The sequence below is a fragment of the Typopeltis vanoorti genome, chromosome 10, assembly GCF_054136105.1.
Source record: "Typopeltis vanoorti isolate ZY-2024b chromosome 10, IOZ_Tvanoo_1.0, whole genome shotgun sequence".
Lineage (NCBI taxonomy): Eukaryota > Metazoa > Arthropoda > Arachnida > Uropygi > Thelyphonidae > Typopeltis > Typopeltis vanoorti.
The window spans coordinates 56,597,519-56,625,478 of record NC_143558.1 but is presented as its reverse complement, the minus strand read 5'-3'; the positions used below and the strand labels follow the sequence as shown (position 1 = coordinate 56,625,478).

Sequence of the window (27,960 nt, the reverse complement as noted above, 5' to 3'; positions counted from 1 at the left end):
AATAGGGTGGATGGAGAAAAAATTGGCATATCTGGATGGTGCTGGTAAATCTTCTTTGCTGATGTCAAATTCGGCTAAAACATCTTGAAAAATTCGGTAATTATCTGGATTTTTTGTAATTTTACTTGCAAGTTCATCTTTATCCTGGAAGAATGACAGATGCTTGTTCAACGAATGAAGATACTGGTTAACAAGTAAGGCATGGTTATGTACAAGAACTGCATGGTGATGGATTAAAGAGATCTTATTTTCAATTCAACTTGCCATAATGTTATATAAATCCTTTAACAAAGAGATTTCTTCATCTATAAAAAAGCTGATGATTGTAACTGGAAGGACTAAAGGATTTAGACCAGAGAGACCCGACATATACTCTAGGTGGTTCTGTGATATTTATCAGATGCAATAATCTCCAAAAGAGAGCTCCATAAACTTGCATCAGTTCTTGTGTATTAACTGTATCTGCTTTGTTCAGAATGATTCTTATCTTTGCTTCTTGACTCTTTAAATGTCTAAAGAGTTTCTCTAGTTCAGCACCAGCATCAAGTTTTGTAGGATCAAATACAAGAACAATCATATCAGATAGATCAAATATCCATTGACATACTTCATCAAAAGGGTATCCTCTTCCTTGTTGTTTGCTATTCTCAATTATGCCTGGTGTATCAATAAAATCAACCTTCTTCAGAATTTTGCTAGGAATCGCAACACCTTCTAGTCTTGATAAGAAATTTTGACCAAACTTTTCAAGAGAGGAATAACTACTATTCATAGTTAGTACCAAACCTTCAACAACTTTGTAAGTAGGCCCATAGGAAATAACTGTAAAATCTGAAGTGGTTGGCTGAGCACCAGACAGTAGGGCATGGCTAGTATTTTCAATATCTAAAATATAGTTGATAATTGAGGATTTTCCAGTGCTCCAAGGTCCCACAAATGTTATTTTTGGAAGAATAAAGGCATTACTCTCAGAGATGACATTTGTATTCAGTCATTAAATTTATATGCATTTTCAAGAGGCTTAATGGAATTAGTGTATATCCTATTAAGGTTCTGTAGTATCTCTATCACATGTGGATCTTCACTGATGTTATTTGGTTCATCTAAATGAAATGTTGACACTAAGTGATCTCGGCTTCTTTCTCCAAGCTTTCCACCATTATGATTGTTTTCTGAGCTTGTCTGATGCTTTTCTACTTCTAAAAAAATAGAAGTACTAGCACATTCATAAATGTATGTTTGTACATTACTGCGATGAGATCGGTAGCTAAAATCGCAAGAAGCACACCTGATACTGCCATTTTTCACGCCATTAAGCAACTAAATATTCTGTTTGTTTGTTATTCATCAAAGAACAAGACATATAAGATAAAATCAAACCTGCAAATTTGGACATGAACGTTCTATTCCTTAGTTTGAATTTGTCCGCTAGGGTTCTGAACGTTATTTTCTAGTTGCGTCCAAAATTAAATATTTATTTTAAACCTGATTACTTTATCTATTAACTAGTCATTATCAATGACTTCTCTTTATTTCAGTGGTGGTTACTTTATAAGGGAATACTCTGATTGAGTTTAAAGAGGATATTATTATTATTATTATTTTAACGGTGTCTCCATGGAGTCAAAAGACTCATCGCGGAAGACTCGACATTGACACACTAATCATTATTTATATGTAGGGGCGGGGGTCAGAAATCTTCGTCTTTTGAAATCAGGAAGTGAACAGTTAAAAGGAAATCAATGAAAATACTATACATAAAACAGTACAAATTAAACAAATTTATACTCGTATAAATTAATACTAGAAATGAAATGTTCCGGTACTGACATTTAATTACAATAAGATATGATATATTAATAATAAAATAAAAGTAAAAGTAATTTATAATAATTAATAAACGTATAAATAATATTCTAAAATAAATTATATAGGTTTAATCGCTATGCTAATATAATATAATAGAAATAAGTATAAAAAAATAAAATCAATAATAAGTTAAATCATATTTTAGTAAAATAAAAAATATATAATAACATTAATTCATATTTCAATGATGCCTATCCTGTCCCTCTCGTCCGTCCTAGGACGGGTTGAATCCCCTCCTAATGAGGGGTTACTGGCTTATTAATGCAGCTAGTTCGCCACTCCTCTGCTGCATCCCCTAAGGGCGATATTCATGACTGTAATCCGTGTGTGTTCACGGGGTAGGTTTGCCTGTTTGCGGGATTAAAAACCCCAGATAAACTGGGGAGAAAAACCCTGCTGTCCACGCCCAAGACGGAAAATCTTTGATCTCCTCACGTCGTCTACGAGAATCGAACATAGGACACTCCTTCCCCAGGCATATGGTTGCGAAGCGCATAGTCACTAGGCTAACCGCGCGGACAATTTCAATTATGTTGATGTAGGCTTACCATACGTCCCGGTTTGATAAGGACTATCCCGGTTTGAAGGTATATGGTCCCGGCCAGTTTGTCATTTTGTCCCGGATATTTGGTAAAAATTTAAAAGTGCAGAATATACACGCCCAGTACAAAAAGTGCAGCTTCGGAAAATAGCGATTAGGCAACACGAATACCCCACTTTGACTCTGGCATGTACGCTGCATCGCAAGTCATTGTTGAGCATGCGCAATCTTAGTTGAGTTTATATTGCGAGTCGATGTTTCTTTTCGGCGTGTTGTGTGTGATTTTTTTTACTTCATTAAATTAATTTAATCCCAAAATGCCAAAAAGAAACTGTGTGTTTACGGATGAATTAAAAAAGGATTATGCTTTTTTGAAAAAACTTTGTGGTCATATTGACAAAGTGAAATATGAACAGTGCTCTTCAGAATTTTCTGTGGCTCATGGTGGGCGTTCGGACATCAAAAATCACTTGACATGTGCGAAACATAAGGCTAGTCTAGCAGCGGCAGGAACTTCCTCAAAGATATTGTCATATTTTAAAGGTGCCGATCCAAGTGACAAAGAAGTTTTAATAGCTGCTAAAGAAGCAATGTTTGCATTTTATGTTGCTATTCACAATCTTAGCTTTAAGTCTGCCGGTTGTTCATCTAAATTGATATCAAAGCTTTTTGAAACAAAGTTTAGATACTGGGTAGAACAAAATGTGAAGCTGTCATTGTTAATGTGATTGAGCCACTGTTGTTTCAGCAACTTTGTGAAGATTTAAATAAAACAAATTTTGTGACGATATCAATTTTCTTCCAAATGAAAGAAATTAAAACTGCCATGCGTTGTGTGGTATTTTGCACTAGATTGTGGAGTAAAAGTTAAACTTTTAGACTTTCAATCAGTTCCCAGTGAAACTGCAGAAATACTGACAAACCATTTAATGCTAGTTATGAAAACTCATAATATAACAAAAAAAATTATTGGATTTTGTGGAGATAACTGCAATACCAATTTTGGGGGTGTAAAACGGAGAGGAGAAAACAATATTTACAGTCGATTGAAGAAGGAATTAACTAGGAAGAAATATTGTGGGCATTGGTTGCGGTGCTCACATCGTTCACAACTTTCTTCAAACTGCAGTTGATGTTCTACCTATTGAAATAGAAGCTTTAGTAGTCAAAATTTATAAATATTTCCACATTCATACGGTTCGAGTCACTCAATTAAAAGCGTTCTGTGAATTTGTAGATGTAGAGTATAAAAAGGTTCTTCAACATGGCAACACCCGTTTTCTCTCGCTACTTCCAGCTATTGACAGAATACTTGAAATTTATGAGAGACTGAAATCATATTTTATTTCACAAGAACACTGTCCGGTAATGATAAAACAGTTCATTAATAATGATTGCGGTGGAATGTATTTGTGATTTGTGCACGGGCAACTCAAATTGTTTAACAAACCTATCTTGATTATGGAAAGTACAAAAGCGAGTGCAACAGATATTGTCATTGAACTTAGAAAATTAAAAACAAATCTTGAGGAAAGGCGTGATAATAAATTTATACCTCAAGAAGCAAAAAATCTTTTTAGAATACTGGAAAATAATGGAAGAATTGAGTTTACAAATTTTTATGACCGATGCCTTTCTTACATTGAGCTTTGGGAAAACAGTTTTGGTGGAGCAGAATCTTTTACTTGGATAAACAACAATGAATTAACTTGGTCGGAAATTGAAGCTTCAGGTGAAAAAATTAATGAAACTCTTGCAAATAATGCAATAAACATGGACGAACTGTTTGACGAAGTGGTGAATGGAAAAGCTTTTTGGTCGGCAATCTTTGACATTTTGAAAAATACAAGTTGCGAAGAAAAATGGATACAACTATTCAGTCATTTCAAAGACAAGAACATTTCATTGCCCAATCGTCCAAATTATAGAATACATTTTCAGCCTACCAGGCACATCTTCACCTCTTGAAAGGATATTCTCAATAATGAATAACATATGGTCTGAAGAAAGAGGTAGAATGGCTGAAGCAACAGTAAAAGCTGTATTGCGCTGCAAACTTAATAGGGAATTTTTCGGCGCGATTAAAAATAACAAAGAATTTTTAAAGAAAGTTCACGCTAGTGATAAATATTAATAACTTTTTAATAATAAGTTATGTTCAGTTAAGAGTAATTAAAAATTATTACTACGAAATGTTTTTTGTTAACCACTCCGTTATTTAGACTTCTCAATCATAATTACTTAGCCTAGGAGGCCTAACTTTCTGTTACGCCTCCTAGGCTAACTTTTTTTTTTCCGGCAAACTCAAAAATGTCCCGGTTTGATAAAAAAAAAATTATGGGAAGTCTATGTTGATGTAATACATAATATCATATAATAAAAGTAACTGAGTTTAATATAAAATACAAATACTAATTAATAATAAAAATAAATAAACTAAAAGCACTGAGAAACGTCAGAAAAGTCATGATGCACCTCAACTGTTTAAAGTTGGAAAAATAAAAAGCTAAGCTATTCTTGGCTGGAGCAGTCCCTTTGTAGCCGTTAGGCTAAAAAAAAAAAAAGTTAAAATCAAGTGAGGTTTAAATGAAAACATATTTTACCTATGTAATTTTTTTAAAAATTCACAGCCGAGATGGTATACAATTAAAAGTGATGAACACAAGATACCGACAACTGAGCGTAGAAAATGAATTCAGATAAAAAAAAAACGTAAAAAAAAACTAATTACGAAAAAAATACTGAAAAGACGAATTATGTAAATTTTGGTTTTTATTACCATCTTTTACGTCCCAAAAATTTACATACATAATGTATAATGTTTTAATTTAAACCTCACTTAATTTTAACCTTTTTTTAGCCCAATTTTTACAAAGGGACTGCTCCATAACCAAAAATAGCTTAGCTTTCTTTTCCATCTTTAAACTAAAACAGTAGAAATATTTAGAATGTTGAATACAAATGCTGAGTCTGGGCCTCCTGCTCAGTTTGTTGCTAGGAATAGCAAAATTATGGATATATAATATTTCGGGGAAAGCGCAAAAATTCCACTTTTTATATAAATAAATATTTAGCTGTACTAATTTAAAAAGGACGATATTTCCAGATTAAGTAGAGGTGGAATCTCGATGGCTACAATTTCAAATATGGGCTCTTTTTTTTTTTTTTTTTTTTTTTTTTTTCCCAGCGATGAGCTGAGGGAAGGGATTCTCCGAGCGTGGGAACTGTGCTGTTCTGAGAATCATAATCATAAGTGTTTAAACACAGACTTCATTAGAATATATTAGTAAACACTTTGGTTTTTGTGCCTTAATGCATTAATCTTTACATTAAATAGCATTTTAAAAACTACTGTTTGAATGGATGTCATTTTCCCTTTTCAAAACACAGTAAATCGAATTTTCGAATTTTCTTTCGTTTATTGGTGGGATGCTTATCGTCTATCTTCAAATCTACTGCGTGATAGCCTCTTCTCTTCAACAGTACGTTTGACCTCCGGTCTTACTGATTGTTACTTCATCTACAAACGACCTCTTCGTTGACAAGCCAACATTCATTAATGGTCGCACAAATCCACCCACGTCTTAAGACCCTTCATATAACGTCTTCGGATACTTAGTTCCTCCGAGAGGGGGAAGAGAGAAAGAGAGTGCGTGAGCGCGTGCCTGTACGTGTACCCCGATGATAGACGTACACAGTAGGATTGCCAATCCGTCTTGGCCTTTAATTCAGTAAATTCTACGGGAGGGTTCTGAACCTAAATAGGACTCTTCTACCAGCCATCAATGGCCGGGGAACTATCAGTGAGCAGAAAGACTGTCCTGTAGGTCGTAAGCAGTCTGCCCACAGAATGTTTGTGTTCTCCGTCGAAATAGGGGGAGGAGGAGACGGGTGGGACCTTACCCATCGGAAGAAAGGAGAAGTGGGTCTGAGTGCTCGCAGGTTTAGAACGGAAGTGGTGTTAAGTACTAACAAAAGACATGGAGGCCCTCAATAGGTGACAAGGAGGTAGCAAATGAAGATCTTCAGACATTCTAAATAGAGAATGATGATCTTTGAAATTTTAAGCGAATTTAATCTTCAAAAGCCGAAGTTATTTGGGGAAAAAAATTCGAAAATCTTTATTTATATTAATAAAGATTTTTCGTTAATGTGTGAATTGAAGGATTTAAGCATTAGCTTTAAGTGGAAGGTTGACAAATTACTAAAGCATTTATGAATACTTATTAGTTTTTTTTTAACATTTGTTTTATTAATTTAATTTTTGTTTTTAATGTTTACTTCAAATACTTAATTTTCATTATAATTCAAAGTGAAAGTCGTGTTTATTTTTATAATATATAGAAAACAGTTGTACATTTTATTCATGAGTGTTTTGTGTGATATAAACATTTGTAAGCCGTTATAATTTATACATAATAATAATATATATTAAATAAATAATAAATACTATAAATAATTTATTTATAAATATGATTTTGATATAAACAGAATCTGTAGAGGGCGTCAGATGTCACTGACAATCTTCGATAGTTTGTACGTTTTATGCGCCACTGATATATGGTAGGACAAGAGTATCAGTTACGCCATCGTAACTAACAGTGGACGACGGTCACTTGAAATAAGTGACCTTATCTACAGTTATAGTATAATTAATGTACTGTATTATAGTGTAAGTATTCAGTCGGCAGCCTACACCACAGAATTCAACTAATGTAGGCTTACGTTTTTGCAGTAAGAACTCTATCCGGTTTAAAGTGTATTTGAAGAAAGGCATCAATAGGCGTCGAATGTTCAGGTAATTTGCATTTTTGCTTGCGGTGTTAGTCAAAAAGAAAAGATGTAGGTGCGCTTCTAATCTTAAGATTTAATTGAGATCTGGAAGTTTAAAAAATATACTTATATAAGGAAGTTGAATTGTCCGATTTGCATATTCCTGATACCATTAAAGGATATTACAATATTGGATCAATTGAAAAATTTTCAGAATAGCTCAAAAGAACTTAAGAGTGAATTAAAAAAAAAAAGAAAAAAGTTTAATAATCTGAAAACTTGGGAAAATTCAGTCACGTGACATGGCTGAAGAAGCAATTATTTCGCTACTAATAAATTTCGTAATTTTGGATTATAGTAGTATATTTCATCTTTTGCAAAATATTATAACCGTAGTAAAATTAATAAATTTTATATATCCAAAATACAAGAGTAAATTAAAGTTATTTTTTTTTTTTAATCTCCTTGTGTCAGTTTCACAGAAAAAAATATGCTCAGGAAAGAACTTTGATGCTATTATAGGAAATAAATACAAAATATTTCATACCCACAATATATATATATATATATATATATATATATATATATATATATATATATATATATATATATATATATATATATATATGATGATGATGATGATGATGAACAGCCTATTTTTCTACCCACTGCAGGGTGAAGGCCTCTCCCATTAAGGGAGGTTGTGGATCTATTACTCCCATGGGGACCCATTCCACATTGGGAGAGTGTATTATCTATACCTGGGTGTATGAATTTGTAATATCTATTGCAATCTTTAATGCGTTATTTTATTATCTTTACGATTCTACACGTTTTTTCTATATATTTTCCTTTCTTACTCTGCCTATATTAGTAATATATTTTTATCTTTATTCTTATTTCTTTATAGCTTTACTCTAATACGCATTTTCTCTCTCGTAACCTTTCTCATTTACTGTATACTTTAAATACCGTTATTCTAATTAGCTGTGCGCGCTTTCTCTCTCTGAATCTTTCTTGCTTATACTATTACGTACTATGTTTATCTATTCTTCGCATTACGAGTCTTATGCCTAAGATACTAGAAAATTTATTTAATTTAATCTGCACCACTAATATAATAAAACTCAAAAATACGGCCGGCAGATTTCTCTCTCTAACACAAATTCCTTCAATAAAACTTTACACAAACAGTCGTGGTCTATTCTTTTACTTAACTTTGCGCTTCGGCCATCTCACTTAATTTCTCGCTCATAAGTTCAATATTTTTAGCGCAGTTGTAAAAATAAACAATCAGGCATCACTCCTTTAACAAAAAAATCAAAACACATTTTATTTACATTACTATGAAATATACATGAATTAAACAACAATAGGGAGATTGCTTTCCCTATCTATCTATAAAAATTCTTTTGCACAAATTAGAACCTTTTTACTTCGACATTAATTAATCTCTTTAACTCAAAAACCTATTAACTCTCTGCTTACAAATTTAACTTATTAAACTCCTAGTTTACTTGCAAAGAGGTTAGAGTTATTTTTACAAATTTGATATCAATTTCCAACATGCCAATTGACTCTTAAGGACACTCTTATCACTATTAAACAAAAATCTTAAACGTCCTTCTATAACAACCATAAGAGGGAATATACAAAAGTGTGTAACTTACAAAGGCTTTGTATCGCACATTCAGTCAAAAGTCTTTCACTAAAAGTTCTATGGCAGTTCTTTCATCTCAGATCTCGAGCTTCCTTCAGGAAATTTGGCTTCAGTAGTATCTCATCGGAAAAATAGCAAGCTGTAAACAGCGACCTGTGGTACTCATACAGCTCTGGCAAAATGCTATTCTCTCATGACGAAAAGAAAAACTTCCGAGCGAAGCTGCTTCGGGTAATTTACATCGTCTTTTCTCCTCTGCTTTGGCTCGCCGAAAATGCCTGGACGACTGCCGTCTCAAGTAGCTTGAACTCCCGCCTCTGAAAAACTGTAATTGCCGCCAACTGTCAACCGGGATCCCTCTCTGGCCTGGAAGCTTTTCTCCGGCAATTGGAACTTCTCCTTTCGGCAACTCGAAGCTCTCTCTAGACTGGAACCGGGAAGCCCCCTCTCTGGCAACTGCTGGAAGCAGGGAGCTCCGTCTGCGGCCTCTGGAAACCCTCTCTCTCTGGCCTAGAAGTCGTCTCTCTCTCTCTCTCTCTCTCTCTAGCGACGTCTCGAACCGGGAAGCTCCCTATGCTTGGATCGGTCCCTTTTTATTATACCTTCTCTGAGACCTTGCACGAAGTTTGTAACCCCCAAAGAACTCGGCATGACTTTTTCATCTTCTTTCAAGTTCGGCCCGCTTTCTTTTGATTGTAAGTTGCCGGCCATCGGAAAGTTTTTTGAACCTTTTTGACTGACTTCGGAGGTGTTTATGTGCAGAGCTTGTAAGCCTTTCACATACACACAAAATTTCATAAACAACCTGTCTTATGCCGCCATGTAGATCTATTACGTACAGCTCTGGCGGCAAAACATTACCTTTTGTTTTTAACACTCAAAAATATTCTTATTAAAGGAGTATATACAGTTAACTTCCAAAGGGTTATTTACATTTACAGAAATATCTAGTACAAAATATACAGAGACAAACAAGTTATTTTTACAACATTCTCATGGGACTTGACCTCTGTAAAAAATCGATGTAAAGCGCTCTGATATTTTTAAGTTACATCGAGATTTTACAAATGTATGAAGGGGTGAAGACAATCACAAACATCCATGCCTACGCGGGATTCGAACTCGTAGTCTCTTGGCTGGAGAGTGGATACGCTAAACCACTCGGCCAACCAGACCAGCATATAGAAATAATTATGAGGTAAATACTTGATAATGCCGCCTTTTGCTGCAATTACTACTTCGATTCTTTTGAACATACTTCTTATGCATTTGGTGCAGTTTAATTTTATTGATTCATTCCTGTGCCACGCATCAATCAAACGCTCTATTAATTGGGGTGCGTATGTGGCAAGTTCCTTGGAAATTTCCTGCTTCATCATTTCCCAAAGGTTCTCGTGGGGGTTGATATCTGGTGAATTTCCAGGTCAGTCAAGAACCTTGACTTTTTTGTCATTCAGGAATGTTGTTACTTTTTTTTGCCTTATGACAAGGAGCAGAATCATGCATGAATGCATGATTCTGTTCTCGTTATTCGGGAACCACTCCTGTACTTGGGACAGCATCTTGGTCTCCAGTACCTTGATGTATTGATCCTGCTTCATTGTTCAGGCGACCAGTGCCTTGGCTGCTGATGAATGACCAGACAATGATGCTGAGAGGATGCTTCACTCGTTTCACAATGCAGTCTTTAAATTTCTTCTCTGCTCGTCACCTCACGAATTCAGATTTGTCAGATAAAATTTGAACTAAGGATTCATCGGAGAAGCAAACATATATAATGTTTATATTTATAGATATTTATATTTATGTGCATTGCGTCTTCGAAATACTGAAAATCATTAGTACTATAATTGTAAACAATTATGGTCTCTTATTTTATTTAAAAGCATTTTTTTTTTTGTTTATATTTACTCTCGTGCACGGTTATTAGTAGAAATGGTCAGCACCCACCTTAAGTTCGGACCAATTGGATCCGGAAGCGAGAAATTTAAAAGTTGATAAAATTTTAGATTTTACTGAATAAAAGGCAAAAAAAAAAAAATCTTATAGTTAGTTTCTTGTTTTGTAAAAGTGTAATCCGTAAGTATATTATTTAATTTTTAATATCGTTTATATATTCCTGATACGCAATTATCTTAAAATAAGGACCCTACCAATATGATCCCAATTGGGCCCAAAAGTTTTTTTTATTTATTTATTTTTTTTTTTTTTTATGGCCGGGATTATAAGTAGTATATTTAGACATTATTGCGATAAAGTAAAGAAATATCTATTTCATCTTCTTTGTCCTCGCCAATATCCCATTTCACTTGGGGTCGACTCTCCTAGTTCCGTAATCGCCGGGATATTCTGTCTCTACCTGGGCACTTTGGAGATCTTTATTTATAAGGGGCATTCATGTTAAAGGAGTTTACCACGTCCCCTCTGTTCTGTACACATTTCCATTACACATTTCCGCATCATGTGATCTACAGCACGTCTTATGACGTGTTCAAACCATAAGTATCTTTATTTATTTATTATTATTATTATTTTATTTTATTTTTTATTTTTTTTTCATTTCGGGATGTGGGCCCATAAGAATGATTAATCCTGAGATGGTAGGACAACCAAACAAAGTACAGTGCATTGTTCAATCATCATCATCGTAAAAGTTTTTTATTTTATTTTATTTTTATTTTTTTATTGTGAATTCCACTCATGAATGGTTGTAAACCTATTGTGCATTTTAGTGATGGCCTAAGGATTAAATAATCGGGAAATCCTGTTCTAGAGACGAAACATCGTACACGTTAAACTATGGCATGCAAGTCGTATAGTTTAATTAACTTCATTTGCGAATATCTTTAAGTAGTGGACAATTTTCATCACCTGGTTTGAGACTACCGCACTGTTTATGAGGCCTGAAGTAGTTCGAAAAAGATCCATGTTCGATCCAAAGGATTATTAGTAGGTGGGTTAAGGATTATTCAATCCTTAACCCACCCACAGAAGAAACCTGAAAAATATAAGATGTCAATTAATATCAACAAACAACAACAAGTCCCATACAACATGGAAGAAAGGCAGAGGAGGTAGCAATACTTTTAAGCAGTCAAGTAACAGAATAAGTAAATGATTTTAACTGTCTAAATTCATTAAGCATATCTAATTTAGAGTATACTTCTACGTTTAAACACAGAATCTCAATAGGTTGGACAGTGATGACCGAATTAAAAAAATTAAAAAAAAAAAGAAAAGTAACAATCCAACCACTTGAAATTAAAGCTGTATGATATAATCATACAGATTTCAAAACAAATCCGATATGAACTTGATAGATCACATACAGTTATGGATAAACAACAGTGTGAATAGTTTAGTCACATAGAATGCATTCAGAGAGACTGTGCACCAAGGTGCTAGAATGATGATAGACAGATGAAAGTATCAAGATCTAGAAGAAGGCCACGATTCACATGGTTACAAATATTACAAACATGTACAAACTTTTTAAGCCCAAAGATAATGAAACATCTCGCACAAGACGAGAAAATAGCAAAATCACGATCTATGAGAGCCTCAACCTATCCTCGGGCAGAAGGCGTAAGATCTCAGCCGCGGTATTTTTATATACGATAGTTTAAATTTCGTGGGTAGGATTGACATTAAATAAAAAAAAAAATAGAATGCAGACTGGAAAATTTGATAAGAAAGCTTTTGTATATTGTACTATTCTCTGTTTGCCATCGTTTATTTATTTATTGTCTTTAAGGGGAAACAATTAAAGTGCTCTATCTCAACTAGAACAGATTCAGTAAGAAAGTTGAAAGTTACAATTAAAGATTTATTCACTTTTTTTTTAAAAAGCATCAGAAATAAGGTGGAATTACTCTGCTGCCTGTATGAGGCCAACTGGACTCTCCTCGGCTTGTCCATTATGTAGCATAACACCACTTTTAAAGTTTTTACTACGTCCCTATCTCAGACACAAATCTGCATGTCAAATAATAGATTTATTTTCTGTTGTCAAATCTGAGTCTTTCCCCTGTCCTCTCCGTTTATAACACTTACTTGAAGGTTTCAAATAATAATCTTTAATTTTTGCTATTGTAATTCAGTAATTTGAAAATTAGATGCTGTGTCTCGCATTTGACCGCCTAGGTGCGGAGAGATTGGAGGGGGAGGGGGGGGGGGAAGAAGGATAAATGTGTCATTGAACGTCAAATAACCTGAAAGTAGCCAAGAATGTGCCGTCTAGGCCTCTCCCTTCTCAGATTAGGAGTAGATAGTAAAACGCAATAAGAGCTGCACTGTAAGTAAGAAAGTGCTCAAAGATACCCATAATTGTTCATAACAGCTTCCGGGTTGAAGCTTTAATGCTTCATTTCTTTTCAAGCCTGATGCACACAGCCTAGATGGAGAAAAATGAAAGATAAGAAGAAGAAAAAAAAAAACGAGCCCTGTAAAGTCAGTTTGCTGACTGAGATCGATGATGATGCGTTCGCCTTTTTTTTTTTTTTTGAATGGAATTTTGAGTTGTTTGTGTTGGGGGCACTCGAATGTCTATCTAGACGTCATAGCGGATGAATGATCTCGGCTACAGATGATTTGTGTGTGTGTGTGTGCAAACGCGCGTGGGTGTGATAACTCAGTCCCAAACAACGTACGATGGTAAACAGGAGACAGAATCAGACCGTATTCTCGAAGCAGTCAAGCAGTTAGTGATGAAGAGATGGGATATGAATGGAACCTAAATTGACCATAGATTTAGTCATCGCTCCAAACCATTCTTTGGATGTATTGTATAAAATAGTTGCCTAGGGCCTGTTCATAAATTACGTAACGCTCTTGGGGACTATCTTTCCATATGACGAACAGGAAAATGAAAACAGTATTTTTCGTACCCATCCTAGTAAATGCATTTAACACAGTAATTTACAAGGGATGCACCTTTAGTTTTATTTCTTTTTCTTTTTTCTTTTTTTTTTTCAAGGGGATTTGTTTAGGTGAAACTTGCTGGTTTTTTTTTTTTTTTTCCGCATCGATCTTAGAATTGTAGTTAATTTTTGGCAACTTTGAATAAGTTTCATTCGACACGAATTTCGTTTACACACATTTCATCTAATTTCGCCCTTGGCTGCTAGGTGTTTCTTATTTGGTAATAACTTAGCAGTAGAAAATAGATCGTTTTATAGTTAATTCATGAATTCAGATGCGAGACCATTATCGAGATGGTTTCGAAGCAAGTTTAATGCAGAACTAATGTCTAAATCCTCCATTTGGATTCCAGAGTAACTAAGGCTTTAAGGCCAGTGTATTATACTCGTGACAATTGATACTAAAGAGGCAAACAGAAATGTAGGATGTCTTCACCAGAAGGAAGTTAATTATTTTAATTATTGATGTCACCTTTGGTTATTATATTTGACTGGCTAAAGACTTCGGCCTTCTATGGACAAATTAATAATAATATTATTATCAATAAATAACAATTACTAATAATTTTATTGTTAAGTTTACGTTATAAAACCAAACTGGTAAGACAGCAAACATTATTTGCGGTTATGTCTCAGTCATTGGAGAAGATTCATATTTGTTCTCTAATTTTTGTGGGGTGAAAGTTTGCGGCGTCTGGATGGTGGGTTCTAAAACGTGAAAAATAGCGTCAGAATCCATAAATTTTATGGACGACATCTTACTAAAAGAAAAGAACCCGGATGCACAAGCATGCTGCAGTGTCGAATCCCCTTCACTTTCTAAGAGGATTTATAAACCCCTAGGGGCGGTAATATATTTTCTTTTGTCTAATATGCAGATATTTTATTTGAACGCGTCAGCTGCACCGAATGACAAACATTACAATCTCTACGGATGTCTCTGAAAAGAAACATCCGTAGAGATTGTAATTTATCATCATTGTAATGCATCAATTTTTTTTTTTTAAATTTATTTATTGTAATAATTAAATCAGAAATGTGTCTCTTTATTTCGATTTTTCTTTCTGACATGACCTTTAAGGATATTTTTACCAAATATACTAATATTGGGATGCTTCTTCAGAGAATTAAGCAAAAAATCTTTTAGCCGGAAAAGTAGAAGCGGGTACCCAAAAATATTTTGTTTTATTTTTGCCATACATGCGACACCTTTGAAGTATAAGGGGTCATACGGGTCGGTGATGTATAGAAGGGATTCCTCTCTCTCTCTCTCTCTCCCCCCCCCGTCTCGCTATTTCTGTTCAAGGGAGCCAGAAAGGCATGTGTGTATGTGCGCGCGCGTACATTGAAGCTTGCTAGTGCTTGTTCACTCTTCCATGAACAAATATGCCTCCTCCCTTAACCGAGAGAAGTGGTGACATTGACTGAGAAGCCTTCTTCCCCTCGATGTAATACCCTAGCGTGTATTATTGCACTGAAACGTAACTATTTAGAAGTGAGTTTGTCTTCGGCACATTTCGTCATCTTCTCCAAATGTTTTTTTGGACTTTGCCGAGAGACACTTATCGTTAAGTCTCGAATTAGAACCACAGAAGGCACCCATACAGGTAGATTAAGAGAAAAACATTGCAAAACTAGAAGAATTCTAATGTAAGTTGATGTTAAGCCTTCCTCGTTATTAATCATCCTCGCGAGCTCGAGTTAATTAGCATTCCCTCCCCCAATCACCCACTCGGTAATGGATACAGAAAAAGAACTGGAGATAATTAAGCAATGTAATTAACCAGATACAGCCATAAGGCTCACTCCACCCCTAACTTTTATGTAATTAGCAGTCCGATTAGATTTAATTAATAAGAACCAATTCGGATAAGTTAAATTTTAAGCATTGTACACTACCATGATGCATTGCACTTGAAGATCATATATTAAAAACAAATTGAGTGATGAAAAGAGTGACTAAGGATAAAAATAACTGTGTGAAGGGTAACAATAAGAGTAAATATAAAATAACGAATCATAATTATCTATTTATTATTTTATATTTATTCTTCTTATAATAAAATAAAAAATAACGAAAAAAAACTGTTAATATTCAATTCAATATTCAATTAACAACAACAAAAAAAAAAACACTGGAACTAAATCATGAAAAAATAGCTATCGTCTGAGGGAGGAATATATAATTTTTTTTTCTTTTCTTTGTGACTCCTGATTTGGTATTTCTTTATCACTTCTCAGACCCTGAACTTTGAATGACCGGTTATAGTGCTAATTTCTCACCAACTTTTTCCGCACATAAACAACCTACAGACAGCTACCAAACTGCACTTCCCTTTCTTGTACAGCTTCATTATGTAAACACGCAGCTATTCAGAGAGATTCTCAAAAAGGTTGAATGAATATTCCACGCTAATGGAACTTTAATATCTCTCATGAATGAAATGACAACTTACAGGTAATCGAGAAGGAATTTTGATCACAGAAACAAAAGGATACTCAAAAGGTAGCTACTGAACATCATACATCTACAATTGACCCATTTAGGATAGTTTACTCACTTAATTATCGCCGCCCTCTAGTTGTAGTGCGATGTCTGCTGTCCTATTTAGATACACATCTTTGTATTTACAGAAGGTTTCCGAAGCGACGGAAAACAATTATGAATTTTGTATTGTTTCAATGGACGTATAATTTGCTAGTAGGCAAAAGTGTTAGATAAATAGTAATGACGCCTTTTAACTGTTTAAATATAAAGATGCTCTTTCCTATGCTTCCTCAATTACAATACAGAATGGCACCTAACGCTGTGCGATCCATAAAATAAACATTTTCACTGCATTAAGAATTGTTTTTGTTTTACTAATGCCAGGAACATCGTTTGGTTGCAGATATTCGTCTGCATTTTAATAGCAGTCAAATATGACAGAATAAAATCAAACTTCTAAGTAAATAAAATGCTCCATACTCGTAATAGCAGTATTTTCGTATTTTGTCTGTCAGAAATTAATAAAATTGCATTTTATTAATATAATAAAAATAATTTTTCTCCTACATGATATCGCAACAGGAATTTTTCCCCATTCACCATATCGTAAGGTGATCTGCTGTGCATTATTTGATCTCTTTTGAGATAATTCACTCAATTATAATACTAATTGTAATACCGGGCGCTCATCTTTCGGATGGAAAATCCTAGGCTGTTGTAATACTCATAATAAACACATAAATTTTTTTTATTAATATTTAATATTAAATTAATAAATATTAAATAAACATTAAATATTAATATTAATATTGCACTGTGCAGACAGTACATGAGTTTAAAGGAGTGGACGTTACACCTTGTGGTGTCTAAAGTGGACCTCACACCAAAAATATCACGCCTCCATGGTGGTTCTGAATAATAATAATGATTTAGATAATTTGAATACTAGTATAGTTTCTCAAACAAGATTTCTGATAATTTTTTTAAACGGACAGTCAGAAATGGATTTCCTAATAGATGCAAGAAGTACGCAAAGAAAAATGCACTTGGGATTCCACGCTGAAAACAACAGTACCATTAAAAACCAACAACAGTACCATTAAAAAAAATTAATTATTCTTAAAATGAATGCATATTTATTTGTTTTTACGGTGCCAGGCATTTCGTTGCGTGTCCTGCTCATACAGAACGGAGGGACGCAGGTCTCGTATTGCATTAAAAAAAAAAAAGCATTGCTGTGCCAACGAATTAGCAACATCAGCATAAATATAAATATTAATTTATAATCTTGGTTGTCAATGGCACATGGGATGACGGAGAATTTTAGGCCAAAGAGCCTTTAAATAGGTACGTAGTTTTTAATTAATTAATATTACTTATTTCATTTATTATTTTCCATTATTTTAATTTTACCATATTATTAATTCTTTTATTATTATTTATTTATTTATTCGTTCATTTTTGAGCACAAGTTAATGCTGGCTGACTTAATAGAATAATATGAGTGTGTTGGGGATTGTCACCTTCTGAGGCGCACCGAAATGCAGTAGAAATCCTCCAAGATCTCGCACATTGTAACCAATCAGGTTTCTAACTTCAAATACAATAGAGGAAACCTTTATTGAGCATTCAGCTCCAAACGGCTGCTTACAAGGTCGCTTCGACAAAGATTATCAGTTGCGCATGCGGTCTCACATTAACTCTAAAGCACGTGACCCCTTTCTCAAAAGGGCATTTCTTTAAGTGGTATTTGTTTGAGCGTCTACTCTAATTTTTTGTGCCTTGAGAATGCTATCTTAATTTTCTTAATTTTTAGTGAAACGTTGGGATATTCCTCATTCGTTATTAAAGTAATTCGTTGTGTGTTATTGTTTACATACGTATTTGTAGAAATTGTGAATGATAGCCTCTGTTTATTCAGCTTCAAAAAGTTTGTCTAAGGATAAATATTGCTATGGCAAGTTATATATTGATTAGCTAATTTATTCTTACTTTATTTTTAACATTGAAGGTAAATAATTAATGTTATGCAAAGTATTATAGTGATGTATGTTTGAAACATTCAAACAGTATTTTTTTTTTTTTTTTTTGTGGAGGAATGGGAAAGAAAGGTGTGTTCGCTGTCTTCTGTCCCTCTTCCCTGAAGCGATCGCGGTGAATCCTTTGCCAAATTACTGCTAACACACAGCACACCCAGCTTTGGTTTTCTTTGAACGGTTGAGATATGCGAGCGAAAAAAAAATACCGAGAATTGTGTTGTTATTATTATTATTAGTAATAGTAGTTAGATAGTATTCTACTACGACATAGGAGTTTATAGTATTTCCCTTTGGATATTTAGCATAAAAATGTGTTTGTGTATTGTGAACGCATCAAGTTAATCATGGATTATTGGCGCTCTTTAACGTGTGTACAAAAATTCTAAGTGAAGATTATTTAAAATTTCTACCACCCTTGACTGTTTGGGAGGAAAAAAAATATACCAAAAGTATACTTCATCTATAAGTAAAACAGCAGGTATTATTTCAATTTCAGAATTTTTTTTATTGTTTCATTTCTGTTTATGTTCATATGTTTATGTTTATGTTCTGTTTATGTTCCTATTAGCAAATGAAAGAAGTTTGGGATGTTTTTCCTTTAGGGTGTTTTAATATAAATTTTACCCCCTTTTTCTTACTTTGAAGTAAACTGTGAATATTAAATTCTCTTTCATCTCCCCCCCCCCCAGATGATAATGTGTACTTGGATCATGAAACATTTTGATCATTTCCTTTTAAGTTTCCTTTATTTTTATTATTATTATTATTATTATTATTATTATTTATTTATTTTTTTTTTTTTGATAAGCTTTATTTAAGTACTGATTTGAATAAACACATATTGTTCCAACCTTGTTTGCTTTTTCAGATAAGAAATTTAAAAAATAATTGAATATTACATAAACTTATTGAAAAACGATGTAATTCCGGATTAACATTTTGCAATTACATCTCTGAAATTCGGTATGTTTTTCAAACCTTTTATATTTTGGAAGGCACCATTTAAGCTTCATGCAAATAAATATTGAACGTAATTAAAAAAAAAAAAATATATATATATATATATATACAGGGTGTTCGGGATAAATTTGACAGTTTCGTAAGGAAAAAGAAAATCTTCTTTGTATCTATTAAATTTAATGAATTGACAAAAAAACATTACAGGCAGAGTTAATTACAATACTATCAACAAGATTTACTCAAAATAACCACCATTAGCATCGATCACAGCTTCAATTCTGCTTCGGAACCTCGAACAAGCTGATGCTACAGTCTCCCTGGGAAGGGCCGCAAAAACTGTTTTAATTTTATCCATTAACTGGGCTTTTGTATTACTGGAAGTGCGATTGGTGTCTTTTTCAACTGCGCCCCACACAAAATAATCCATGGGGTTAAGGTCTGGGGAGTTTGGAGGCCAAACATTTGGACTGGTGAAGTCGTAGAAATTTTCAGACAACCATTTTTGACTTTTCCCAGAGGTGTGGCAAGGGGCCGAATCCTGCTGCCATACATACGGCCTACCATTGGCTACCCTTGTTATCCAGGGCTTGACTACAGTTAGCAACTCCACGAACAAAGCCCGAATTCCAATGCCAGGGTTCTTCAACACCTGTTCCTGCAGATTTGCGAGGAATTCTGCTGTACGAACGCAATCAGATCGTCTGCTAGGGATCTTTCTTCTTGCTACATCCTCGTAGTCACCATTGCAAGTCTCTAGTTCATTCCTGATTGTTTTTACTGTATTCAGGGAGCATTGGGCAGCAGTCGTAATATCCTTATTTTGATGGCGGGCACGAATCATCATGATACAAGTTATTCTCTTCCATGATTCAGGTGGGTTCCAGCTATCCATCCTTTCTGACATCTTGTATATGAATGAAGAAGGGTCCAAACTTTTAAATGAAGAGAAGTGTGTGTTAATACATGTAACTTACGGAAAAATATAATTAATTATAAATATGTCAAATTTATCCCGAACACCCTGTATATATATATATATATATATATATATATATATATATTGAACGTATCTGCGCTTATATTTAGTAACGATTTCATAGATATTTATTATTTGATGGAGGGGTCAATAAACTAATTACCTGACTAGGACATACGTGTATTAATTCAAGGCTAATAGTGCATTTGAATTGCAGAATGACTTTTCAATTTCGCCTTTTCATATTGATTATGGATCATGGATTAGCATGGGATTTGAACTAAGGGCTTTCAGCAAATGACTACCAGCGGTTACCTCCGTAACACAAAAGACCTGAATTCGAACCCGGTGTAAAGCGCGAGGAACATTTATATAGTCTTTTCAAGTGAAGGTGAGGCACCGGTCTCGTACGGTGGTGGAGGATGTTTCCTCTCTGAAACTGGACAAAAAACGAGTTTACACAAAACCGGCAAAAAAAAAAAAATAATAAAATAACGCACTTAACAGACATAATACGTTGTAATTCAAAACAACCAACTTTATTTTTAGTGGTTTGTTTCAAAATAAATGCCCTCGACAACCTTTAGCATCCTGTATCAGCGAATGGAGATTCGGGATCAACGAACCTGAATTTTAGGTTCCATGACCTAGCCATTTAAGCCCTTTGAGAAGTGTATGAAGTGCAATTCAGGTGTAAACAACCTCCAATCACTAGAAGAAAATATGGCTGATTTTGAAGAACGCGAAAAAAATAATCAAAAAACTAAACTGACAGGCGAGGAAACGAAACATTAAAGACTAAGGCAGTAAGTAACATTCGCATAAAAAACCGTTATGTTGCAAGACCTCCTTGAACAGGAGAAGACCGACCATTAATCATTATTGTCGATAAAAAGTAACGGACTGGCATGGTACCATTAATCCACCCTTACCATTTTAGGTTGGCGTTTAGATGGATTGTAAGTATTTGACACTTGGGTCTCTCCTCTTTGTTGATGTTGTCGTGTAAAGTCACTCGGAATAGTCATTAAATAGCTGGCTGTTTCCACTTGCATTTCCGGTTTACTAGTGATGTTCCTCTTGCTTTGCTAAGCCAGTTCCCTTTTCGCTAATGGATTCCTTTTTCTGTCTTTTTTATTGCATAATAGGTCTCTTTCTCTTTGTATTACTGGATATTGCTATTCATTCTTTTATCACGGCAACTTAGTTTATTGCCTCTGATATCTCGCATAAAGTTAGGTACTTAGAAAAACCATAACCAAATTGGAAGCTTCTTTGTTTTGGCTCGGTTACATCATCTTCCCACGGGCTGATTGCCTAATAGTACCTGCTCTATCTAGGTTACCTTAAGTCCCTCAAAGTTCGTCAACTTCGTTTCTCTCGCTTTCTTCCTTGTATTTAATCAAATGTTAATTGTAAAACTGTTCTCATCTGAAAAATGGAACAGTCATTATAATCGCCGAACGTTTTATTTCAGAAATGCGTGAAAAATCAGTACCCACAAGTATGACATTGAAAACATAAAACAAATGATGTTTTCACCGAATAAAAAATAGGTTCTATAATTTATTAGAAAAGGAAGGAAATTGCCAGAGGCATGTGACTAAAAAGATGCCTATTTGGGTGCGGGGAGGGGATTCCACATTGTGTTTTAGATGAGGAAAAAAAATAGCTAACTTCAAACGAAATTAACATCATGACCTACAAAATGTAAGGGTGACTAACATAGCTTTGGGCTGCATAACAGTGAAATTAATGGGGCAACTGGACTACGTTAAATAGTATGTACATCTATTAACACAAACTTAAAACTGAAAGTGCTTTGAGTAGTTAAAAAAAAAAAAAAGGCTTTGATAATTAACTAGATTTCAGTAAACTACCAAAAAGAATCAGAATTATTGAAACTACAGTCGGAAATAACAACAAAAATTACCGATCTCAGTTAACTGAATGTGAAAGTGCATTGACAACAAATCGTGTGGAGGTTTTAAACCGAATAAAGTATCGAATTACTAGAGGGGGAAAAATTCTTAACAACACTTAATGGACCATAAGAAATGAAGCAGTTAAAGACACTTCTCTGTAAGCGTTTTTTAGTTTATATTTTTTAAATTCTTAGTCTAAAAACAGCAGCATACAGGCGCCATTTTGTTTTTTTCGTGTGGCAATGATTTTTTGTTTCGCTAAAAAACTTAGATAGAGGGCGGTAATCGTTACTAATTGAACTATAAAACTGAAGTGCTTGTTTACAAAAAAAAAAAAAAAAATAGTATATTTAGTCATCTTTTAATGCTATTTTAATCACATCCAAAGATGATGATAGCAATGTTTGGTATGATCTCTTAATTGCCGAATTTACGTAATGATTGGTGCTTGTGGATTATACCGTAAAGACGCTATTTCCCCTAAGAGTTGAAGTCAAAAACAAATATCTAGGTATTCATTTATTTATTTTTCTCATTTCACAATTGGTTCTTAACACTGACCCGTAGTGTTCCAAGATGCTTCAAAAAATCAGTTGACGAGTCATTGGTTCAAAGGTTGATTTCTTTTTGTAAGGGGGGGAGGGGAATTGAGCTGTTCGGAATTATTACCGAAATAGCTAAAAGAGGGGTGGAGAAGAGAGAATTAACAAAAACGAAATTTACAAATTAACAAGTTGGAAGAGGAAAAATGAAAGAGCTCTTAGCGATAAGAATTATTTATGTCAACTGGGATACGATAGATAATGCCCACTTTAGTTGAGGATCGAAGTTGAAATTCTTTACTTTCATCGGATAGTGGCTTCAGTTCGGGTTCCTCTCCCCCACATGGTCTTCACCAGTGGCGGCCCGTACATAAGCACTGCGACACTGCAGCATCCCCAAGGAAAAAATTTAAAAAATTAAATTTTGTTTGTGTTTATAAATAATAATAATGCTTATAACATTATATAAACGCAGTACAACCTGTTAAAAGTTATTACAGCTTATGTTTCGACATTGATTGAATAGTTAATAATTGGAATTGTTCGATTAATGCTTTAGATTACGAAACAGATACACTGTTTCGTAATCTAAAGCATTAACGCGTCAGAATTATCACGTTATATCACGTTCAACCAATCGCAGCCAGACTCGCCGATATTCGTTTGCCCTTCTCATTGCACGTAACTAGTGAATCTGACACTGCTCTTTGGGCAGTGTATGCTTGCCCGCGTTATTCTTTATTGGTGCGTGTTCGTGGTGAACTATTTTTTGCAAATCTTAATTTATTCTGTTAAAATAACATATTTATTATAGATACAGGGCTGAATTATGACTAGTGTCACTGTTGAAAATATGAAAAGAATTATATTTTTTCAATTATCGTTACACGAAACCAATGCACTGCGATCTAACGCAGTGTGAGAATGATCGCGCCAATTGCAGCTAGACTCGCCGATATTCGTTTACGCTGCTCGTTTGGGGCAGTGTATCAATGCGCGTTATTTCTGTGAGATATGAAACTTTTATTATTGGTGTTTGTAAGTGGTGAGGGTAAAATATTTTTTAAAAAGCAATTTTTTAACGTGTAAATTTATTTCTTAATAAATTGGTTACTGATTAGGAAAAAAAGAATTTTTAAAAATTTTATTTTGTATATGAAGCACCCCCACTTAAAATTTTCACCGGCCGCCACTCTTCACAGTTTTGTTTGCACGAATAAGTAAGTAGTGTCCTCTGGCTACGAAAGTATTTCTGGAGGTATTTATGGGACAGGTGAAAGGTCAGAATAAGTCAGCTGCCAAAGACCGTAGCTCGTCACAGACCTTTATCTCCGATTTAAAAAAAAAAAAAAAAAAAGAATCTGTTGGCATTAAATGAATTAGAATCTTTTAATGCCTTCTTCAATAATGAAACAGTAAATTCACTCAACATAACAAATCTATTCATTTTCATTCCTACATCTGCATATCATGAAATATATGGCTTGAAAAAAAAATCCACTGACATAAAAATGCAGATGCTAGATGGCATTAGACGTCACATGCTGTTATACTGGACAATGGCTATTTTAGCACGCAGACCGTAATAATATAAAATCATGCCTATATTTCTGCACTCCTTCAGTATATCGTCCCAAGGAAAGACCCAGTTATTTATCTTAGTCCTTACACGTTATTTACAATTCTTTCGTTCAAATTTTCATTTCTTTAGATCGTACTCTACGTTGTAGTAAATAATTCTACCTGAGAATAAGTCTATACCGGTTCTGATTTTGCTACAGAGAGCAAAAAGAGAGAAAAAAAAAATTCAATGCTTTATATTACACTAAATTTTAAGGGCTCTACAAATACCGATGTGTCTTTTAAACCCTCTCTAACTAAAGTGGTTCTGCTTATCATGCAGCTACATTTCAGCTGTTTGCGCGTTAAATCCTTGTATTATTATTAATGGCTTCATTAAGTGCTTAACATGGTGTAAGTATACATAACACAAGAAAACGAGCTGCATGGGTTTGCCATTTTGTTATGTAGTAAATAAAATTCTAATTTTACGACTTTTAATAAATTCTTTAATATAATGTTGTCTTTGAATATCTTTATTCGATTGCCATACTATTATTTCCACTATAGGAAGAAAACACTTAGCCTTTTTTTTCGCAACGTACTGTTTTTTCTACAGATTGCAAACGTAGCTCCACCACCATTCTTTACCCTAGGAAACAAATACAGCGCTCAATTAAATTGCAGTGCTTTCGTTGCTGGTCTATTGACATTTTATGCGTAGAAGAAAAAAATATTTAATTGAGTATATTATGTATGTTAGTTTAGATATGTCAGTTTAGACACCCCGAACACCGGAGTACTGAAACATTCTACGGGATAGCTATCAAAGCAAATTGGCGCATGTCCAGCCAGATTTAATTGATCATGCGCTGAACTTTATGGAATGGTGTGTATCATAGTATTATTGTAAAATCAAGTTTGGCTTTTACTTCTTGGTCCGTACAAATATTATTTCTCATTTAAATATCTTTTTAGTTCTTTTATAATTATTACTTATTAATTATTATAAAAAAAACTTAACCACAGTTGTACGTTTGAACATCCTATTAGTATTGTCAAGTGCGTTGCCATTGTTTTCCTGCAAGGCAAAATCCTCCCCCTTTTGTTTCTACCTTCTCAAGAGTATTATCTGTGCTGTCATCTTTTGAACAGATTCTCATCAATATCATCTCTTATGTAACATGTCAACAATAGAAGGAAGAGCCAGGAAGTGGTAATAATAGTGGCTGCAAGTTTGGAACCAATCGTAAAGTAGCTGCAAGACTTTTCGAAGTCACTTTCGAAGACACCCATTAGTCAACAAAAAAGGGTGGAGTGTTACTTCCACGTAAAATTATATTTTCCATGGTAACAGTTACGTGATTTGACGACTACATTTTTCAACAACTAATTAATCACATCTTGAAATAGTGTCGCAGATAAACTTTGTTCCGCACCTCGATTTATTGTTTTTCTTACGTAGAAATATTCCAAGCATAAAAGGTTATTTTTTTTTTTTATATATATATATATATTAGCCTACAGGAGGTAGTTCTTCAACAACCGTCCCGTACTTCGACTTCTTACGACAGATAAGAGTAATAACAGGTTATCGAATGTACCCTGATTGCCAGGTGTACGGAGAGCAAGTTTTTCACTTGCACATTTAATAACCATCCCTATCTTTTGACTCGTAGATAAAGGCTGACGTTTCTCTGAGCTCGTATGTCGGACGGTGTTTGTCACTAAGAGGAGTGCTGACCTTCGTCTAACATTGGACTCATCCTTTGTCTGTCATACGGGTCGTTTTGACCACTGACCACTAACAATACCAGGTTTTCTAAGCTACAGAATCATCTCTGGTAACAAATGGCGTTTGTTGCTAGTAGCTGGCAATTATGGTGTGTACCAAAAGATTTTTGGACAGCATCCGTCATCAGGAGATCATATAAATGACTTCGTTTCTTTCCCCCCCCCTAAATTAAGGCTTGTTTTGGTGCAAATATTTCTATTAACTCGTCCATGTGCACCGTCTACGCTCCCACCCCTCCGAATGTAATGGGCTTGTCTACTACCGCCTGACACAGCGTGTGTGGAAGGAAAGCAGCCTGCTTGCTGGTAGACAGGCGTGCACGCGTTCGTAAACTTCTCGTGGATGTCAGTTTAGACACCCCGAACACCGGAGTACTGAAACATTCTACGGGATAGCTATCAAAGCAAATTGGCGCATGTCCAGCCAGATTCGTTTCTTCCACAATCAACATCTCCTGGGTAACCAATGGAGGATGACAGCGTCCCTCTCTTATTTCCGGATGTGGGACCTGTCACCAAAGTACGGAAGACGACACTTCGTTAGCTTCGTAATTTTTAATCCCCTTCGGTTGTTTGTTTCGCTCCCCAGTTTGGTCTATGAAGAATTGTTCGGTGAAACTTACGATCAGCGACGCTTTTCATGATCAAGTCGTCTGATGGATCCGCCATGCACAAAGCAGCTGTAGGGTGTTTCTTAAACACATTGTCTTAGTCATAGGGCAGCACCTTCATTGACTCTTTGGGTACCTTCAGTGGTGTACATTGAAGGAAAGTTACTTCTATGGTCCATAAGCAGTGTTTGTCCGGTGTATCGCAAAGTCCAGGCTCCGATCTTGCTATGTGCCATCCTTCCTTGTTACAGCATAAAGATGTCCAGCTTGTTCAGGATTTGGATTCAGATGATTCGCTCAATTGGGAGGATTTCTTCGGTGAGTTTACTCTTTAATCATTAAGAAAAAATGCGCACGCACACACTGTTTATTTTCATTTAAATTTTTAACTCGTTATATACTTGAGCTGCATGTGTATGTAATTATTACATCACAGTAAAATTTGATATGCACGCTTCAGCAGAGAGTAATGCGATCTCATGCATATATCCTCCCTCTCCATTTTTCTCTCTCTCTCGTGTTTTTTTTTTTTTCTTTGTTCAATATGGAATACTGCTAGTGGCTTTTACTGATATTAGATTTTTACAAGCAGTTCTAAAGATTTTATTTAACCTCAAGAGGGTGATTGCATTCCATTTAAGTATTGTCGTAGGTAGAACCCACGACAGTCTTACAACAGGCTGTGCACTACAATCTCGAGTAATCATTAAATCTCTTAACAGGAATAAGATTCCTGTTAATAGATTTGCAGACTTAGTATTGTAGGAGAATATTTGAATATTCACTAACACAAAGAAAAAAAATGCAAGCGCAATCACGCAAATCGTTGATATTTCCTTTTTCACATAACTAATATGGAGGTTGCTGAGCTGATTTCCCCTCGCTCCCACCATCCTTTTGCAGAAAGTTTTCCACCCCATTCTTATTCCAGGGGACTGGGGAGAGAAAAGATCAATACGCACTCTCTTAGGAACATCAATTTTGTTGCTGGCTACTGGAAGACGGTAGTCTTTAGTGGATCCATACCTCATACAACTAGATGATCGATTTTAGTTTACCCTCCCTTTTTTCTGACGCAGTAATCTCCTAGAGTATCATTACTAGTGGCATATTTATTTTATTTCTTCCAGAGTCATATTTAAGTTCAACTAGAGTTCATTATTCAAATAGCAGATCGAATGCAGTGGTGAGCTGACAATGGAACTTCGCCTAAAAACTGTCTCAGTAGATTTATGAGGGAAAAAGAAAATTAACAGCGTTTATATATAAATATGAAACTTGAGAATAGTTGGTTCGTTTCTAC

At 34.7% G+C, this 27,960-nt stretch overlaps 2 protein-coding genes across 2 annotated transcripts in view; one reads left to right on the top strand and one right to left on the bottom strand.

Moving 5' to 3' along the window:
- Positions 1-301: 301 nt before the first annotated feature.
- On the bottom strand, positions 302-26,715 carry LOC150102434 (sarcalumenin-like). The gene is made up of 3 exons (XM_090399590.1): positions 26,670-26,715; positions 1,072-1,199; positions 302-967 (listed from the first exon to the last, which is right to left on the bottom strand). Exons 1-3 carry the CDS (start codon positions 26,713-26,715, stop codon positions 302-304), a joined length of 840 nt encoding a protein of 279 aa, XP_090255716.1.
- Positions 26,256-27,960, top strand: part of LOC150102433 (uncharacterized) — a 135,256-nt gene continuing 133,551 nt past the window's right edge. The window contains exon 1 of the mRNA XM_090399589.1: positions 26,256-26,975. Within this exon, the coding sequence (XP_090255715.1) occupies positions 26,828-26,975 (148 nt within the window). The 5' untranslated portion in view covers positions 26,256-26,827. The remainder of the gene's footprint in view (positions 26,976-27,960) is intronic.

Coding starts and splice junctions, on each gene's coding strand:
- LOC150102434 (XM_090399590.1), bottom strand. CDS start 26,715: ATGGCGGATCCATCAGACGACTTGATCATGAAAAGCGTCGCTGATC. Junction 1,200..26,669: donor CATGAAAAGCGTCGCTGATC/GTAAGTTTCACC, acceptor CTATTTTTTTAG/AAGTAGAAAAGCATCAGACA. Junction 968..1,071: donor ACATCAGTGAAGATCCACAT/GTGATAGAGATA, acceptor GTCATCTCTGAG/AGTAATGCCTTTATTCTTCC.